At 34.3% G+C, this 19,922-nt stretch overlaps 1 protein-coding gene across 1 annotated transcript; it reads left to right on the forward strand.

Moving 5' to 3' along the window:
- Positions 303–9,479, forward strand: LOC109334923. The gene is made up of 11 exons (XM_019570937.1): positions 303–800; positions 1,672–1,744; positions 1,958–2,082; positions 2,209–2,604; positions 2,687–3,975; positions 4,180–4,601; positions 4,723–6,650; positions 6,748–6,902; positions 7,708–7,868; positions 8,188–8,345; positions 8,924–9,479. Exons 1-11 carry the CDS (start codon positions 720–722, stop codon positions 9,140–9,142), a joined length of 5,007 nt encoding a protein of 1,668 aa, XP_019426482.1. The 5' UTR covers positions 303–719; the 3' UTR covers positions 9,143–9,479.

Genomic DNA, 19,922 nt, shown 5'->3' on the forward strand with positions numbered 1-19,922 from the left:
GGAATTTAGATAAATAAATTTAAAACTAGGAAAACAACACTAAATTGGAAAAATATTTATCTATCTTATCACAAGCTTGAATTTAAAAAATGTATTATTGAAAACATTCTACTTCATCTTTATGACCCGATTTAGGGTCAAACACCAAAATTGGAAAAGAATCATGAAATAATATAAACAAATTAAATTACTGACCATTAATAACTATTTAATTTTAGTTAATTAAATAATAAAATATAATAGAAAATCCACCCACATATTTTTCTGCTATTGTGTGCAAACATCAAAATCATAGAGAGAGAGAGTGAGAAATATTTGGAATCCGTTTTGAAGTAGCCGTCAAAACTCATTCTAGTTCCCACTGATCACTTACAACAATCTTCACTGCCTCATCAAATTGTTTGGTTCAACAGAAATATTCATTTTCAATGCAAGTTTTGTTTTTTCTTCTTGTTTATATGGTTCTTCAATCAATGAAGAGTGTTCCCATGGCATGATCATTGTGCGTTTCAAACAATTTCCCTTCTGGGTTTTGGAGATTTTCGTATTTGATTTTGTGGGTCGGTGCTTTTGTTGTTTTTTTCTTCATTTTTTCGGGATTTTATTAATGTGATGCTGGACTTCAGGGAAGGTTCTAGTGTTGAAAGGTTATTATTTGGGTTCTGGGTTTTGGTTTAGGGTTTGATATTTTTGGTGGGGTGGTGGAGATTGAAAAGAACATGGAGTTGGAGGAAGGAGAGGCTTTCTTTTATGATGATGATGATGAAGACAACATTGACCTTGATTCTCTCTCTTACATTGTAAGGGCTTAGTTGAATTTAGTTTTAACCAAATTCAATTCTTTTTTACATTTTCAAATTTGGTTTGGTTACCAAGGTTCTAAATTTGCTGCCACAATATTATGTTTTTGACCGGTCACAACTGGATTACTTTGATAAGTGCAGCCGCATTGGCTGCATTTCCCCGCAGCCTAATTTAGAACATACTTTATGGTTATTCATGGAATAAGAATAAATAATAGTTTTGAAAGGTGTATACTATTGAGTATGGTCTTTCAATGTGTTAGTGTGAACTGTGAAGGAACTAAATTAATATCGAACAAGCTGATGATAACTATTGGCTATTTGGCTTCATAAACTCACCTGCATCATTTGTTTGTGGAAAAGAAATTTAGCATTGATGAAGTGATTCAGAAACATAGTAGAATGCCTTGAGTTTCATCTTTTGAATCAACCTTTGAAAATTGCCTATACACATTATGAATTTATAATTTATATTGTTGCGTCACTAGTGAAAATCATAGTTCACTAGTTACCAAGTAAGTGTATTTGCCACATCTATAATAAACATGGTAATAACTAGTAGATTAAGTTGTGTGCTAAACCATTTGTTCTTTTTCAAAATAGTTTTGATTGGGGTTCATCATCTATATGCTTCTTAGGTCAATGCTATGTAAATGCACATTTATATTTTAGCCACTGAGAAGACTAACACATACAAACAGATAATAGAATAAAAAATAGTTTTTGTTGCTGATTTATTGTTCCTGTAATTGCGATGCTTTATTCCTAGTGATTATTGTTGATTAATGCCATTTTGTTTGAAAACCATCTTGGTTAAGTTTCATCATGAAAATATTAGGACTAATAAATTCTTTCATGTTACATGAAGGATGAGAGGATTCATCATGTTCTGGGCCATTTTCAAAAGGACTTCGAAGGTGGTGTTTGTGCTGAGAATCTAGGTGAGTGGCATAGGAAATGAAAGAGTTGTCTTTGCATCCACAAAAAATGATGATATTAGTGTTAAAGATCTAAGTCGTACATTGCTTAGAGATTTAAGAATCATACGTCTGTCCCAAACTAACTGTATAACAATCACGATTTTCACAAGCTAACTGTACATGTAAGCAAGAAACTCTGCATTATAACAATGAGATATGAATAATATTTTTCAGGTGCAAAATTTGGTGGCTATGGTTCGTTCTTACCTACCTATGAACGCTCTCATGTTGAGTCTCACCCAAAGACTCCACAAAGAAGCCACCGCTCACCAAAGTCTCATATCAATCTCCACAAGGAGGTATAGCATTGTTTATGTTACTGTTGTTTTTACTGTTTTATAGAAAGGTAATATATGGTGCCAACACATGTCAGCATTGGAAGGAATTCAGGTTAATTGAGCATTGTGGGTTATGTTGTAATATAGGTTGCGTCTCATAGCTTAAAGGCACATTCAAATGTGCCTCCTTTGGGGCTTGGAATTGATTCTTATAGTTCACAATTAATTCAGAATGTAAGAGTGCTTTCAGTTGACAATCCAGTGAAGAAGGGAGGAGTGATATCTTTTACTGAAGTAGCTGAGAAATCCACTGTGAAAGATGATACTACAAAAAAGTCAAGAAATTCAACTGACAAAAAAACATTGAAGTTTCGATTCAAAGTGAAATCTAATATCTTTTCACAAAAGAATGCAGCTATTTATAGCGGCCTTGGACTTGATAGCTCTCCATCTTCCTCAATGGGGAACAGCCCTTTGGAAGGTGAAGGCAGGCCACCTGTATCTGAAGAGAATGCTAATGATTCTCCAACTGAAGTTATTCAGGTAGGAGACCTTTTCTATTTCTATATTGGTTATTCCCATCGGCAAGACTAATGAAGTATCTAACTTTTATTTAATGGTACAGGTTATGACTTCCTTTCCTATCCCTGGAGGTGTTCTAACATCACCTCTACCTTATAGTATGCTCCACTTGATAAGAAAGGAAAAAGTTATTCGGCATGACAGATATATATCTTCTGTTAATGCTCATCAAAAACCTAGTTCCATTTCTACGGACAAATCTGATTCTTTTGTTGAGAATGCGCATTTGAAGAAGAGGAAAGTGAAAATAGCGAGACAGGGTGAAAAACAGTTGGAATTGAAGCATATGGATGGTTTTCTTTCTGAGAATGATATGACATTGCATAAAAAGAAAAAACTAGGAAATAGAACACCAGATTGCAAGGACATTCTCTTGAAATGCACACCACTGTCAAGTTCAATTTGTGATGCCGGAGAATCTAATGAAGTCACTGGAAAGGTTTCTGAATTCTTCAAGGAGGTTAATAAGGATAGCATGCAAGGAAGAATGGTTTCTGTAGGAGCCGTGAAGGAAGATTCATTTGAGTCAATATCTGGTCAACATTTTCAGAAGATTGAAAAACAAACAGCAGGAAATGGTGTTATGAAAAATGTTTTACAGAATAAGCTGGAAAGTTCCCGGAAGGATAATTTTTCTGTCCCTAAGAATAATGGTAAGTGTAATAATACTTCCATGATTTCCGATAAGGTTGAGTGTAATGCTGTAAAATGTAAGCTAGACCAAAATCCTCAAAAGTGTGAGGCCAACCAGAAGAGCAAGGCAGTATCTGAGGGCAAGAATAAGTCAAACGTTTATCAGATTCCTGGAAAAGCTGAGGCTGTGGCAAGAAAAGATATCTTTGTGGTTACTAATTATCCAAAGGTAACTGATAAAGAGAGTGCTGGCTTTGGTGTTACTTCTGGTACAAGTAAAATGAATAAAACAAAGTTACTGAAGGATACTAAGGTCATAGATAATGACAGAGGCTCATTGAAAGGGAAAAAATCAGAATTGAAAGTTGACGCTCCACCAAGTAATAGTGCAATAAAAATGACCAACATTGATAATTTTAAAAAACACAGTGCATTTGGGGCTAAAGTAAAGGGAAGAACAAGTGTCAATACAGTGGATGATCGGTTGTTTGCTGGGTCATGTATAAAATATGCTTCAGGTTCATTTCCTACTGCAAATAAACCTGCTCCTGAAATGATTCCATCACCTGTAGCAGCACCTCAACTTATTGCAGAATCATGGGTATGTTGTGACAGTTGCGAGAAATGGCGCCTTCTACCTACTGGTATAAAGCTCGACCAACTTCCAGGGAAATGGTTGTGTAGAATGCTAAATTGGCTGTAAGTTGATTGCCCATTTTTGTTGAAATTATGCATGAGAATATTACGTTAGCATACGCTCAGTTTGGTGCTGTATTATAAGCGAAAAATGAGGACTATCTTGATTGATACACCAATTATGTTCACTTTTTAATTTCTCGATTGTGCATAATTTGTCTGTTATCTATGTTTTATTGTGTCATTGTTCTTCTGAATTGTTGTTAGGCCTGGAATGAATCGGTGTGAGATCAGTCAGGAGGAGACAACAAATGCACTGTATGCATCGTATCAAATGCCAATTTCTGAGTATCAATATAATATGCAAAGCCATGTCACTGGCACCGCAAGTGGAGCGAGTTCTGTTGATGCTGTGCAATTTGGTCGGAATCAGAAAAGGTCTAGTTTTGATCTATTGGCTGTTCAAGGAAAGAAGAAACAGACTATTAAGGAAAAGACAATGGCAGGAATAAAAAATTACATGACCGATGACCAAAAATCTGGAAGAAATATAAGCTTGATTGACATGAATCTTCATCCTGCAGACTCAAACCCAATGAAGAAGATCAGTTCTAAACGTTTTAGCACATGTAACAACTTGATAGAAGAAAAACATGTGGTTAAAGAGAAACAAAAGCAAATAAATGGAGGTACCTCATTAATTTCAGAATTGATATATTGTTCACTTACGATTTACTTTTATTGAATGAATAAAAAGTATATAGATATTTTTAATTAAAAGATGGCAATGTTGTCATCATGTTTGTGCAGATGATAGAAAGGTTATTAAGTTGAAACGTAAGATGGATGCAGATCAATATAGATCTGGAACTCCTAAGAAATCAAAATCTGAGCATGTTTTCCATGGTGAGAAGCAGTTGAAGCCTGAGATGGGCCTTCAGAAGGTTGCTCTAAAATCAGGAAACGGTCTTCCAGCGAAGGCTAGTGGGATGGATATGCGGAAGTATTATGACTATTGTTTATCTGAGGATGAGGATGTACAGGATAAGTTATTAGACCCCGTAAATAAAGAAGGAAATCAGACTCAGTCAAATGGTGGGTCTTTTGATGTCAAAAATGGTAGTGAAAGAGATGGTTCAATGAAGGAAAAGAAATTGAAGGACTCGGTGGATAATGAGAAGCATAACAACTCATTCCCCTTGCAGGGTGATAAGCAGTGTGGCAAAGAGGGCAGTGCAAGTGAGTTTCGGAAGGAAGAGAAGTCTAGAATTTGGATTACGGAGGCAAAATCAGTAACAGAAGTTGATGATAAGTTGAATAAAGGTGGGATGACCCAAGTTTGCTTGTCAGGAAGTAGGGGCCCAATGGCTGGTGGGACAGAAGTGAAGTTTGTTGATAAAGCTCAGCAGTCAAAGAAGCATAGAAAAAATACTGCATCTCATCAAGCTTCAGACCATATTGTTCCATTTGGCAAGGATTTGAGCTCTGGACAACTTTCTCTGGCAGCAACTTCAAGCTCTTCTAAGGTTTCAGGGTCTCATAGAACTAAAACCAACCTTGAAGACATGACAGGTTCACCTGTAGAATCGGTGACCTCCTCACCTTTGAGGACCTCCAAATTGACTAAGCATACTTTGGTGATAGGGAACATTGCAGGGAAGGATAATGCTTCAAAAGGTGGTCTCTCTTCACTAGGTTCCAGGAAAAATGCAGATAATTGGGAGGAAAATCTGTCGGTAAAATTGAAGGAGGATAGAATGTCACATAACTTCAGTCCTGCATGCCACAATGTTTCTTCAAAAGAGTACCGAGTTGAGGATGTAGAAGACAAAATGAGGGCCCAAGCTAAAACATCCGAAGTTAAAAATGACCATTTGCTTGAAGGTGGTGCCTCTATTGAGCAACATGGCAGTTGTGCCAATGGTTTGCATCACAAGGAGAAAGTACACAAGAACAACCTGGAGATTGAACTTCCTTGGCAGAAATCTGGTAAGATTACATCCTTGCACGGTAAGGAAAAGGACTGGAGGTCTGGTTCTCAGGTTGGTACCGATAAGATGAAGCTTTCAGATTTAGAGAACGGTTATTCTAAAAATGGTGGGAGGCATGATTCAGCAGTTGATCCTAGTTATCATGCATCTGTTCTTGAGGCTAGAAATGATGATAAATGCAGTTCTCGTAGGTCTAAACACAAGATTGACAATATCAGTCAGAAAAATGCTCCAAGACATGGGTCAAGTGAATCTGGAAAGAAAAACATAGTAAAACAAAAAGACCTGGAGAAGTCAGTTCTGAAAATGGATGCTCATTGTAGCACTGATAGAATGAATATCTCCCAGCAGAACCCGATTCCGGATTTTGAAGAAAACAAAGCTAATCATGTATACTCAGAATCTAGAGATGTGAAATCCATAGTTCTCACATCTTCAGTGGATGGGGTTAAAAGTGAAACGTTGCATGTAGGTTTTAGAACCGTACCTGAATTTCAAAAGGGAGGGACGACTAATGAGCAACGTTTCACTTTTAATCCCATCCACGTGTCTGGCAATGTTGATGTGGCCAAGACAACGAGAAAATCAGTTGATCTTAGTAGCAATGTTGGTGTTAATAATAACTGTGAAAAGGTTCCTGATCAACATTTCACCATGTCAAGTCCCGTGCAAACAAATCCTAGCCAAACTGCTAGTGACATGCTGGAAGAAGCCACCAAACTAAAAGATAGAGCTGATCATTATAAGGTTACTTGATTATTTCAAGATTTCTCCTTACATTTTTTGATTGCATCTATAATCTTTCTTTGTCTAATTGATGATTAAAATTCTGTTTAATTTGTAGAAATCTGGGTTTGAGTTTGAAAGCAATGAGACATATTTTGGTGCTGCTTTGAAGTTTCTGCATGGAGCATCACTTATAGAGAATTGTCACAATGAGAGTAACAAGCATGAGATGAATCCAATGCAACTCTATGCTACTGCAGCTAAACTTTTCATGTAAGTAAAAAACTACGAAGCTATAACAAGCAAATTTATTATTTTATGATGTTATTTTGTACCAATATTCATTTAATTGTAAAAAGAGTATATTTTAAGATAAAATGATTAAGAGCATATGTTTTAAAATAAAAAGAGTATATTTTAGATTCTTCTTTGGTAGGCAGTGTTAGCTATGAAATAGGGCTACAGTCTAGTCGTTACAATTTACATTTTAAGCCTAACTTTTGTGTGCTTGTATGCACCGTAACTGTAAGAAATGTTTTTTTGATCTAGTTTTATTTATTCATTTATGTAAAGAGAGAATGAGAGAGAGAGAGGAAAAGAAATACTCTCTCAATTTTATTGATCAAAATCAATTACAATAGATAGAGAGAATAGATATTTATAGTTAGGTCCAAGAGTAGCTTGGGCTGTAAGCTATCTATATACCTAACTAACTTACATGAAACAAACTTAATAACTAACTCTTATTGAAGTTGGTGCTATTCTCTAATAATTTAGTTTTTTTCTTTTTGGTGGGTGTGCAATTGTGTTTCATTAGTCGATAGAATATCCTTAATTAACACTGCTCAATTTTGCAGCAGTGTCTGCCTAGCTCAATTTTGCAGCAGTGTCTGCCTAGACCAATTTTGTATCTTTGTAACTATACTGTTTTAAGCTGTTACAGACTATGTTTGTCTGTTCAAATTTTGGCGTAATATTGTTCCATAAATGATCTTGAAGTTTGATGTAATATTGTTTTTTTCTTGGGCTATTCATGTTTGTTGGCCTTCAATCATAAAATATCTTGAAATGTTTTCAGGTCTTGTGCTCATGAATATGAAAGATGCCAAGAAATGGCAGTGGCTACTTTGGCTTATAAGTGCATGGAGGTGGCATACATGAGAGTTGTTTACTGTAAAGATTATAGTACAATCAGGGATTGGCATGAGTTGCAATCAACTCTAAAGATTGTTTCTCAAGGTAATGGAACTTAGCGTTGATATAAACATTTATGTCTTCATGCTTGTCATGCATTGTTGTAATTTTGTATGTCGATTGTCAAACTTGTGTAGGTATTGTACTATCAAAATTAGTGCAAGAAAAAGTGAACCCTTTTATAAACTGATATTTCCTGTTTAAAGAAAGTCCTTATGTTTTTATATTTGGGGTTTCAATGGGATAAGCTAATGGATTGGACAAGACTTGTTGATGATAGCCTCTTCCTTAAATATTAGTGGTCTAATAGACATGCCACATTAATTCAATGATGTGTAACATGTTTTTTCCTTCTATTGTTTAGATGAATCTCCTTCATCTTCCGCATCCGATGTTGATAACTTAAACAATCCGACGACAGTTGATAAGGCTACTTTTCCCAGGGGTACTGATACTCATGTTGCTGGTAACCTGGTCTTATCTGCTCAAACTCGCCCGAATTTGGTCAGGCTTCTTGACTTTGTAAGTTGTAATTTGTTGGTAGGCTTTATTTTTTTGAAGGCCTGTCTTGATGCTTTGATCCTGAAGTATTAGGAATGTTTAGTTGGGGGATCTAGGCATTTACTGAGAAGATAATAGTGACAAGTGTGGTTCTTCCATAGATAAAATGTTCAGGAAAAATTAAGTATGCATATCCTCTGTTTATGCTATGCAGTAGAAGTGCATTTTTTTCTGTACAGAACTTTCTTTTGCATGGAATATCTTGGGCCATCCCTGAAATTCCTAAAAAGCTATGCTAGTTATAGTTATTTAAAAAACATGTAGTATTGACTTTCATAGTGGCAATTGTCACTCATCACTTTTTAATGCAATGTATGTATATAGACTTTAGTTTTTAGAGAACAGGCGGAAGTAAAATTCCAAGCTTTCTAGTAGCATTTTTTCCGCTTTTGTCCTTCACGACACTTCACCCGAATAATGAGTTTTCTTATATGGTGTTGAGTTTCACTGTAAATACAGAATACTAAATCTTAAGGATTTATTATATTTGTTCGTAATTGTGTGAAAATTTTAATAAAAGTTGTTTTCTGATTTTGCAGACTCAGGATATAAATTTTGCAATGGAGGCTTCTGCAAAATGCCAGAGCACTTTTGCCCTTGCTAATGTGAAAATGGAAGAGGCACAAAATAGAGACGGTGTAACATCAATTAGGAGGGTTATTGATATCAGCTTCCAGAATGTGGATGAGCTTCTACATCGGGTTTCGAATGCAACAAATGCCATACGCCGTGCTGGTCTTGGCGGTGCTCGATATTAACTTGATACTGTACATGATTTATGTTTATTGTTTTACTCATGAAAGGAAAGGATAAAGGATACTTACCTAGAAAGTACTTGGGAAGCTGCAAAGATGGCGGGTCCCCTATGTACATTTGTACAAATGCCACAGATTAGAAAATTTTGCACCATATTTTTAGTTGACAATGTTCTTCTTAATGAGGATAAGGGTACAATATTCACCCTTATTATTTTATGGTTTAGAAAGTGGAAAGGCATTTCTGGTTAGTGGCACCAGAGATAGATATGATGTAATAGTTTAGTGCTGCATTCTTTGCTCCACAAACATGGAGCCTTGGGAAGAAGAATAGAGTCCAGAAAAATATTAGGCAACTATTTTTGAATACTGATATAGTTCTAGTAGGTATCAAAATTTTGAATGAATAAAATTCCTTGCAGAAAGTTTCATTGTGTCTTTGTGCATTAAGAACAAATGATTGCATTGGACTTGGATTCTCTAACTTTGCAAAAAAGTTAGAGAAAGTATTTCTTCCTGTGTTACAAAAATATGTTCGTGCCGGTCGGTTCATCTTGTAAACTGGTGAACCGATCCTATTACTGGTATGATACAATAATTATACTGGTCATGTAATCAAATTGGTCAAAACCAGCCAAAATCGGTTAAAATGTGTCATACCAGCCAATTTTCAATTGATCTGTACCAGTCATATTGACCAATTTTATTTTAATATTTTTTTAATGAAAATAATTTATTTTTACCAAAATGTTAGCATGAAGAATCAAAGAGACAACTATTACATTTTTTATACTTCTAAAATATGATTTACTATCAAGTGACATATTCTTGTTTTAGCAAATATTATAAGTAAAAATTGTTATTGTCTTTATTGATTTTTCAATATTAATATTAGTGTAAAATATATGTTTATCTAACTTAACCAATTTAATGACTGGTACAATATTAGTAACACTAATTTCTTCACTTAGTTCAAACAAAAATATGGACTTTATAAGAAATACACTAAATCCCCCTAGCTTTGTTTTGCAAAGTTGGAGGAGCCATTTGAGTTAAAGTATCAGCTTTTTGAGATCTACTTCCTTTATATTTCATTATTTGAGTTGGCTGGTTATTTACAAGAACCCAACAAACAATTTTAAGATTGAAGTTAGGTTAAGTTACTTAAATGAGTAAACCTTAAACTTTATAGGTTTGAAAATACTAATTCTACCATTAATGGGATGCATGATGTCTCAAAGTCATTTCAGTTGATAGAATTTTAAGTCAACGTGGGAATATCTTGATTTAAACTTCGACAACTGCATAATTTCTCCCTTCCCTTTCAATAAAAACACATTGCCTGTAAAAATCGCTATGCATCATAAATAATGCAAACTTATCTCTCAAAAGGTCATGATTCCTATAAACCATGCTAGCGCAAAAATGGTTCAATGATGAGTATTATACAATCCTTGAGTTTTGATTATTAATAAAAAATAAATTTGTGTAGCATAGATGACACATGATACAATTCCGCCATATGAGAATATTATATTTGTTTAAGAAAATGAGTCATTTTCGTGTGTTCAATCGATATACCTATATCTTTATGTTGATTTAGTGATCATATGCTTTAAATATTATATTCTCTATATGATCTCAAATATGATATATGATGACATGTGCTTGTCATGATAAATTTTAAATATGATGATATGTATCTAAGTCATAGTGTTTGTGCTTATATCACGTATGAAAAATACTATACTGAAATTTGGCCAATGAACATGTTGGATTAAAACATAAGTATGTTGGATTTGCGTCCAAACGAAAATCTGTCCATTAAAGCTAGGTCATCCTAACGGACTATGCTTCCAAAGGCTTATGCATCTAATAAGGGTAAAAACAAAACTTAGACTTGTTTGTCCAAGATAAAGTCATCTAGAAGTTAAAACTTGAGTGTCCAACACAATGTCCATCAAAATCATGACGTGATTATTATATGTGCTTACACGTGTGAGTTTAACTAAGTGAAAACGAATCAGACCATCAATCAAGGACATATCATAAACTACATCAGACAAAACTTTTTCTGCAAATACGTGATGCTCATCTTTTTAAAAAAAACCTATTTAATTTAATATATCATACTTTGAATCATCTAAAATATTTATTAAGCCTAACAGATTAACCTATTTAATTATGTTATATAATAATATTCATATTACACTATTTTAATAAACAAATGCATATAAAAAATAATTTAATTGTTAAGGTTAGATAAACCTAGTTAAAAATAAACCTATTTTAAATAGACTAATTGATCAGGCTAGACTTTTAAATATGCCAAACCTAAATTTTGAAAAAAATTTAAATATTTAATCAAATCAGGTTCTGACTCCTATATAATATATAGGTTCCATTTATTTACAAAGTCTAATCTGACATGTTTAAACACTTAGTTACCATAAAGTCTGTCTGCTTTGATATTCATCAAATAAAACGCATTAAGGACAAAACTGCTATATTCTTTATGGACACCATCCAAGGACAAACATTCTTAAAAAACTTGATCATAATTACCATTTTTAGTAAGTGTGAATGCTTGAATTTGTGCTTATTGATTAAATTATAATATTAATACATTAAATGTAGGTATTTGGTAAGATAAAATTTTCATAGCTAACATCTATTTTGGAGAGAAAGTAGTTTTGCTCTTTACTATAAAAAGGGAAGTATATGATATCAAGTACATAACCATTGAAGACTTTGCTAAACGTTCATTCTGAGGGCAAACGTAACACATCAAGTTGAAAGCAACTTAGGTCGCATGGTACTCAGTGCATTAAATAATATCTGTCAACAAATAAATATTAATTAGTTTTGAAAAAAAAAATTAACATGATATCAAAATTGTTCAACTTCTATCTTGTCATGAGTTAAAAAAATGTCCTTTCAACCTAACTACTCCTTCACATGTCTAACGAATTTATGTGGAAAGGAAATATCAGGAAACACCTTGCTAAAAGTTAACTACTTATGAAGGGCATGTTAGTTAACAAGAGCTCTTTCCATATCTGCATTAGGATTACTATAAAATCAAATCAAAAGGTCAAAAAGACAATGATTTGATTGTGTTTTTCTAACCAATATACTTTAAAGTCACTACCATCATGCTGGACTTATGCTTTCTTTGATTGAGAAAAGAAAGTGAGAAGATGAAAAAATGTGAGAGATAGTAAAGACTGAAGAGAATGAAAGAGATGAGAAAGAGGTAACAAATGAGGTAAATTTTTATATTTGGTATGAGTGAAATAAAAAAGAAAGAAAAGAGAAAGAGGTAAGAGAGAAAATATATTTGAAAATATAAAAACATCCTTATAACAAAATGTTGAAATTTGTTAAAACAATGATGTTTTGAAGTGAAATGAAAAAACTCACTAGTCTCACTTTGCTTGGAGGAAGAAAATTGAAAGGCTTTATAAGCCTCAAGTTGCAGCCCAACATTCTTTTTAATAAAATATTTATTTATTTAATTTTTGGTGCCTTTTGGTCAATACACACATGCAACAAGGAAAGAGCCGTTGGAGGAGATCTTGGCCATTATGATAGAGCCATTGGTAATTGAGCATTTAGTAATAGAGTTGTTGGTGAAAGAGTCGATGGAGGCCTCAGGCTATAAATAGAGGTTTCATTCCCTCATTATAGTTTGCACCAAGTTGAAGATGTTTAGCTCTCAACTTCTCTTTCTCTCCCCTTATATTCCGCCGATGCATTTCCGACAACATTTTTCATCTTTCTTTCCATGACACTTGAGAATTGGCACATGCAACCAAAGTGAGAATTTCGAGAACCGACGCTGGTAGTCAATATTGTGAAAAAATAATTGGCACGGGTAGCCATATTGTGGGAATTCGAGAGTTGGCACTTGTAGCCATATTGTGGGTGTATTCGAGAGTGACTCTTACATTGCAGTAAGAAATTTTATATCAGAGAACTGAGTTATCTTATCTTGGAGACGACGTGGTTGATAGTCTGCTTGCATAATTTTAGCAGTATCACAAAACTCTTAAAGAGAGCAATGTGATCGTGACTTAACCAGTAAAGATTATTTCATGCCATTCAGAATTGTTGCGAGCTACAGTAACAACAATTTTAAGACGTTTCTACTACAATGACATTCGTGGATAATATTACTTGACCGAACAACTATGACCTGAACAAGTCATTTCAGTTTGACGGGACAAATTTCAAATGTTGGCTTTCCTCACCATGAGAAAGGTTGCACACGTTCTAAAAACTGACATCTCAGTGGTGTCAGATGAGGCTAAAAAAGAGGAAAGAGATAAACTGGCTATTAAAATAGCTCTCTGGAATGAAAGTGATTACTTATGTAAGAACTTCAATCTGAATGAGTTGTCTGATAATCTCTATGATTACTACAGCCCATACAAGTCTGCCAAATTAATTTGGTTTACACTTGAAAAGAAATATGATATCGAGGAAGCTGACACTAAAAAGTATGATGTTAGCCGCTACCTCAAGTAGCAGATGACTAATGATAAATCAGTAGAGTCTCAGTCACACGAGATACAGATAATTGCTCATGAGATCATTTCTAAGGGTATGTCCCTAGATGAACAATTCTAAGTGGCTGTTATAATTGACAAACTGCCTCCTAGGTGGAAGGACTTCAAAAACATTTTGAGGCATAAGACCAAAGAAATCTTTTTGGAATCTCTGATCACTCGTCTTCGTATTGAAGAAGAGGCGCATAAGCAAGATCAGAGAGAAGAGGTGTTGATTGTCTCCAACAATAACACTAAGAAGAAATTCTCAGATGCGGTTCTAAAGCCTTATAGCACCAATTTCAAGAATCAGAACCGAAGTGAGAATAAGGCTAAGAACATCAGCCGCAACAAGAATTGGAACCCTTAAAATGTCCAATATGCTAAGGCACCTACTAAGAATGACTCTAGAAACCTATTCATCTGCTTGAAGTGTGGGAAACCAGGTCATATGGCACGCAAGTGCAGAAATAAACCAATGGATCGTCCTCCACAAGCCAACATGGTTGATGAGCCATTTGTGGCTGTATTATCTAAGGTCACTATGTTTGGAGGAACTTATGGATGGTGGGTAGATACTGGTGCATCTTGTCATGTCTGTTATGACCGTGCTATGTTCAAAACATACACGAATGTTGATGACAAGAAGGTGTTGTTGGGTGACTCCCACACCACTGTTGTTGCTAGAACTGGTGATGTGGAGCTGAAGTTTACATTTGGGAAGATTCTGATTCTCAAAGATGTAATGTACACTCTAGAGATGAGGACTAATCTAATTTCTGGTTTTCTTCTTAATAATGCTGGTTTTACCCAGACCATAGGAGCATACTTGTATACTTTTACTAGAAATTGAGTATTTATTGGGAAATGGTAGGACACTGATGACATGTTTAAAATTAAATATAGATGTTTCTATTAATAAAATTTTAGATTTTGTTTACATGTTGTATGATTTTAATATTTGGCATTTTAGACATTGTCATATTAATAAACGTGCAATTTTAAATTTGAGTAGCTTAGGTTTAATTTCAAAGTTGTCTAAAAATGATTTTGAAATTTGTGAATCATGCAGTCAAGCGAAAATTTCAAAAAATCCTCATAAATCAGTAATGTGAGAATTTGAGTCTTTAGATTTAATACACTAAGATATATGTGAATTATATGAAACGTTAACTAGAAATGGTAAACATTATTTTATCATTTCTATTGATGACTGTTCTAATTTTACTTATGTATATCTTATGAAAAATAAAAGTGAAACACTTGACATGTTTAAGTTATATGTAACTGAAATTAAAAATCAACTCAACAAGAAAATAAAGAAGCCCAGAAACGATAGAGACACTGAGTATGACTCTAACATGTTTACTGATTTTTATAAATTAAATGACATTATTCATAAAACAACTGCGCCATATTCACCTGAAATGTATGGTAAAGCTGAAAGAAAGAATAAAACTTTAACTAAATTAGTTGTAGCTATTATGTTAAGTTCTAGTGCAATACCCTCTTGGTGGGGTGAAATTTTATTAACTTATGTTATGTACTAAATAGAATCCCCAAGGCTAAAAGCAGAATTCCTCATATGAAATTATTAAGAATAGACAACCAAACTTGTCTTATTTGAAAACTTATGGTTGTCTGACCTATGTCCGGATACCAGACCCAAGAGAATTAAACTTGCAAGTAGAGCCTGTGAATGTATATTCATTGAGTATGTTGTAAATAGCAAGGCATACAAGTTTTATGATCTTAACACGAAAGTGATCATTGAGTCTTACGATACTGACTTCAATGAAATTCCCTTTTAAATTGAGGAATAGTGGGGGCACTACAACTAGTAACATACCTGTGATTAGAAATAATGTTAATAACGATGAGTTAGAAATAAAATCTAGAAGAAGTAAGAGAACAAGGACTGCTAGAGAGTATGAACCTGATTATATGGTCAATACATTGGAAGAGGATCTATCAATGCTCCAAGAAGCTTTGACTTCTTTGGATGCTGATTTGTGGCAAGATGCCAAAAATAATGAAATGGATTCTCTAGAGTCTAATAAGACCTGACATTTAACTGACTTGCCTCCTAGTTGCAAACCTATTGGTTGTAAGTGGATATTGAAAAAGAAATTGAAACCTGATGGCACAGTGGATAAATACAAGGCTCGCCTTGTAGCTAAGAGTTTCAGGCAAAAGGAGAATGTAGATTTCTTCGACACCTTTTCACATGTTACTAGAATAACATCCATTAGAGTACTAATTTCGCTCGTTGCGATACATAATTTATTAGTACGTCAAATGGATGTTAAGACTGATTTCTTAAATGGTGATTTAGAAGAATAAATCTATATGGAACAACATGAAGGTTTTGTAATACATGGGCAGGAAAATAAGGTTTACAAGTTAGATAAGTCGTTGTATGGTCTTAAGCAAGCACCTAAGTAGTGGCATGAAAAGTTTAACGACTTAAGGATCTCGAATGAGTTTAAGGTGAATGAAAGTGACAAGTGCATTTATTACAAATCAGAAAATGATATTTGCACTATCATATGTCTCTATGTAGACGACCTACTCATATTTGGTTCCAACATTCATGTTGTGAATAATATGAAATCATTATTGTGTAAGAACTTTGATAAGAAAGATGTTAGATACCAATAAGGTATGATTACACCTAGAGGGAGGTGAATAGGTTCGCAGATCACCAGTCCCACTTTTCCGATGTTTGCGCAAAATTCAAAGTTGCTACAGTTAATCGATTATCAACATGGTTAATCGATTAAAGCCAGTTCACTTAATCAATTATTATCAGAACATTAATCGATTATCCTGATTGTTTTACTTTGAAAATTAGTTTTCTCGCTTCTAAAAACCGTGATAATTCTTGATCTTTACTATCCTAAGATTCATTCTTGAATAAAAACATATTAATACAACAAGCAATTAATCATAATAATCTAATCAAAACAATAAGCAATAAAAATTGAATTATAAAGAGATAGGGAGAGAGAAAATTTGGTTGAGGATTTTATTCTGGATCGTTTGTGGTCCACTGCAAACTACATCCAGTCCTCCCGATTGATCTGGGAGATTTTCTTCACTAGTCAGAAATGTAATTTAAAACCGCACTTCCAATAAAACAAGATAGAAACTTCCTTCTTGAAACCGATGAGCCACAAATCCCAGTTTGACCCCTTATCTACAACTACTTGGATAGCACACTTTTCGCGCAATTTGGGCCCAGCCGAAGCTCTTACTCGAATCAAGACTTTCTATCTAATGAAGACTCCTAATTCTCAACCTGTGATGATACCACACATCACGAGAATTTTCCTCAATTTCATAACTTTCGCCGAGTTACTTTGCACACTAGAATGTGCGGATTACAACTTTATAATCGGCTCTAATCATCCTTGACAGAAAGATCTCACAAACACAGGCCTAAGACCTAATTATGAAATGATGCAAGGAGTGTTTTCAATTGAATGAAAAATGGTTCTGCTCAATGAAAAGATTTCTCTCTCTTTTATCTCTATTCTCTTTTTTTTTTCACTTTTGAAGCTCATGCAAGAAAACTCAAAGATACATCAAGAGAGCTTTGAATTATTTTAGCATAGTGAATCTTTTATTATTTTTCTCATATATTTTTCGTTCTTTCTTACTGAAGGTGAAGAGAAAACTGTTTTAAAAACGGAATGGATTCTGTTTCAAAATAACAGTATTAGCTCATAACTGATATAACAAATATTAATCGATTGAATTATCATGTTAATCGATTAACGAGTTTTTGAAAACAAACTTTTAGTTATGGCTTAATCGATTAAAAGATTACTTAATAGATTATACATAGAAATCCTGGGAGGTTAACTATTTTAACTCCATTTAATCGATTATGACTTTCCTTAATCGATTAAGGATTTCACCAGGACTTAATCAATTACAAACAGGGTTAATCGATTAAATTCATTAAAAATGATTTTTCAATCTTTAAATGGTAAACACCCTATATGATGAATGATCATGCACTCATAATTTTAGAAATGATTAACCTCTATGCGTAAAATCATGTATGCTAAATGCAAATGCATAAGTGTTAATTATCATATATTTATGTGTTGATGTTATGCCTCATTTTATGTGAGTTTTATTTTAGACTCTTTGTGAGACACTTCTATCTTAGGTTTACCTACCCTAAGACTCAATACTAGGCAATCATCTTAGGACTCTAGAATGTAAAAAGACAATCCTAGATTCTATAACAATGACCTTGAGTTCTTGACATGTTGTTTGTTGAGATGTCCAAGTCTTCAAGCTTCTATGTAAGATCTTGTCTTTATCAAAACTTCATAGATCGGTTATAATGACATCTTTGACTATTTGCCATTTCAATCTCCCCCTTTTTGATGATGACAAACACTGAAATAATTCCTTATTTGATGGCTTGAAGCTGGACTGAAAAAGTGTTCATATTGTTGAATCAGAATGTGCTACTCCCCCTCACTTTATTCTCCCCTCCAACTATGTAAGAGGTAATGCTAGGGTAGCAACATAATTAATTTGCGGAAGCTCATTTCAACCTGCAAAACAACTCAAACAACACATTTCTCCCCCTTTTGGCGTGATCAAAAAATTATGGCAGATTATGGTACTAAAAGAGCCAAAAGTAAGGAAAGATAAACAATTTACTGGTCTCAATCGATTAATTAATCAAGGGTAATCGATTAAGCAGTTAAAAAAACTTGAACATGTACACATAGTTTAGGTTTAATCGATTGTAATATGGATTTAATCGATTATTTAGTAATAAAAACAGATTATGGCAGAATTGATTGCGAGACTTATCTAGTTGTGAAACTTCGACATGAAATCCATAGAATGATCAAAGATAATGATGTAGCAATATTCAGAATATATCAATCATTCAAACATACAATATGCCCAATAGATAACATCAAAGGATAACACAATACTTTGCAAACATAATCCAAATTACCATCAAAGTTTTACAACATATAAAATTAAGTGTAGTAGACGAGTACAGATTGTTCAAAATAGAAAGTACATCAAAATACAACCATAACATATGCAACACAAAACTACAATCACCAAAACCTAATAACCACACACCCTAGACACACACTAGACATTCCTATCTAGGCTAATCTTGTGTAGTTGGTGATGGAGATGAGCCATGGGTAGTACGCACTATGAAGATGATATGTTCTAGATCCTCGGAAAGCCTTTGTTGCTGTTGCTACTGAAATTCAGCGGCTATGGAATCCCTCATACTCTGAAAATATCAATCTATACGCGCATTGAGGCATTATTCCATCGCATCTAAGTGAGCAAACCCAAACGGTGGTTCTCGAGGCTCAGCGAATGCCTCGGTAGGTGGTTGCTCAGGAATGGAATCACTGGGATTTGTAGCATTACCTTCAGGAGGTATATCCTCATTCATAGTGGCAGTATGGTCTGCTTATTTTGTGAATTAGGTTGTCACCAACCAGATGCTGTCGGGAGTTAGTCATGATAGTGTCCACATGAGTGGTGTCAATCTCGTAGTAGTCAATAATACCAGAGATGCATATCCCATAGGCGAGCAATCTTGATGAAGATGAAGCTATGCCATTCATAACTTTGAGAATCTCCAAAGGCCAATTAACTGAAATGCCTTCCCAAATGGCGAACATCAATTTCAGATCGTTGATGGTGGGTTGAGCATGGTTAGTATTTCTCTGAACCAATATGTATGCAATCAAATAGTGTAAGAGTCGATTTTCCACAGACAATGACCCAGCCTTGGTCAATTCCCCTTGCACAAATAGGTGAGGTCCTCTCGAGCAGGATTTATACATTTCAATAACATTGAATGAGTCCCATAACTCATTGTTGCAATCACCTAGCATAGGTCCATCATATTCAAGACCACCAACATCCAAAAATAACTCTTCATCCATAACAATCATCTTCCCCAATACCATTGTTGAATACACCTCATCCTTATATCTAAAATTGCTATAGAGTTCTCTAATGAGTGAATGATACATCTTACCTTTCAATTTCACGAATTTGTCAACTCCTTGGGTCTCCAACCCATGTGGGAATTGAAAGCCTTGAGCATCAAGCCATTCTACATCCGCATACCGAATGTAGGTTTGCTTACGGCCTTGAAACTTAGATAATCTAGCCTCTTGAAGAATGGGAGAATAGTAAGGGTCTCTGTGACTCTTTCG

Source organism: Lupinus angustifolius, chromosome LG19 (assembly GCF_001865875.1).
Source record: "Lupinus angustifolius cultivar Tanjil chromosome LG19, LupAngTanjil_v1.0, whole genome shotgun sequence".
In the NCBI taxonomy this organism is placed as follows: domain Eukaryota; kingdom Viridiplantae; phylum Streptophyta; class Magnoliopsida; order Fabales; family Fabaceae; genus Lupinus; species Lupinus angustifolius.

What these genes read in the sequence shown, in the direction of transcription:
- LOC109334923 (XM_019570937.1), top strand. Translation starts at nt 720, where the DNA reads ATGGAGTTGGAGGAAGGAGAGGCTTTCTTTTATGATGATGATGATGAA. An exon ending in ATATCAATCTCCACAAGGAG is followed by an intron (nt 2,083 to 2,208) that starts GTATAGCATTGT and finishes GTTGTAATATAG; the next exon opens with GTTGCGTCTCATAGCTTAAA. An exon ending in TCTAAAGATTGTTTCTCAAG is followed by an intron (nt 7,869 to 8,187) that starts GTAATGGAACTT and finishes TCTATTGTTTAG; the next exon opens with ATGAATCTCCTTCATCTTCC.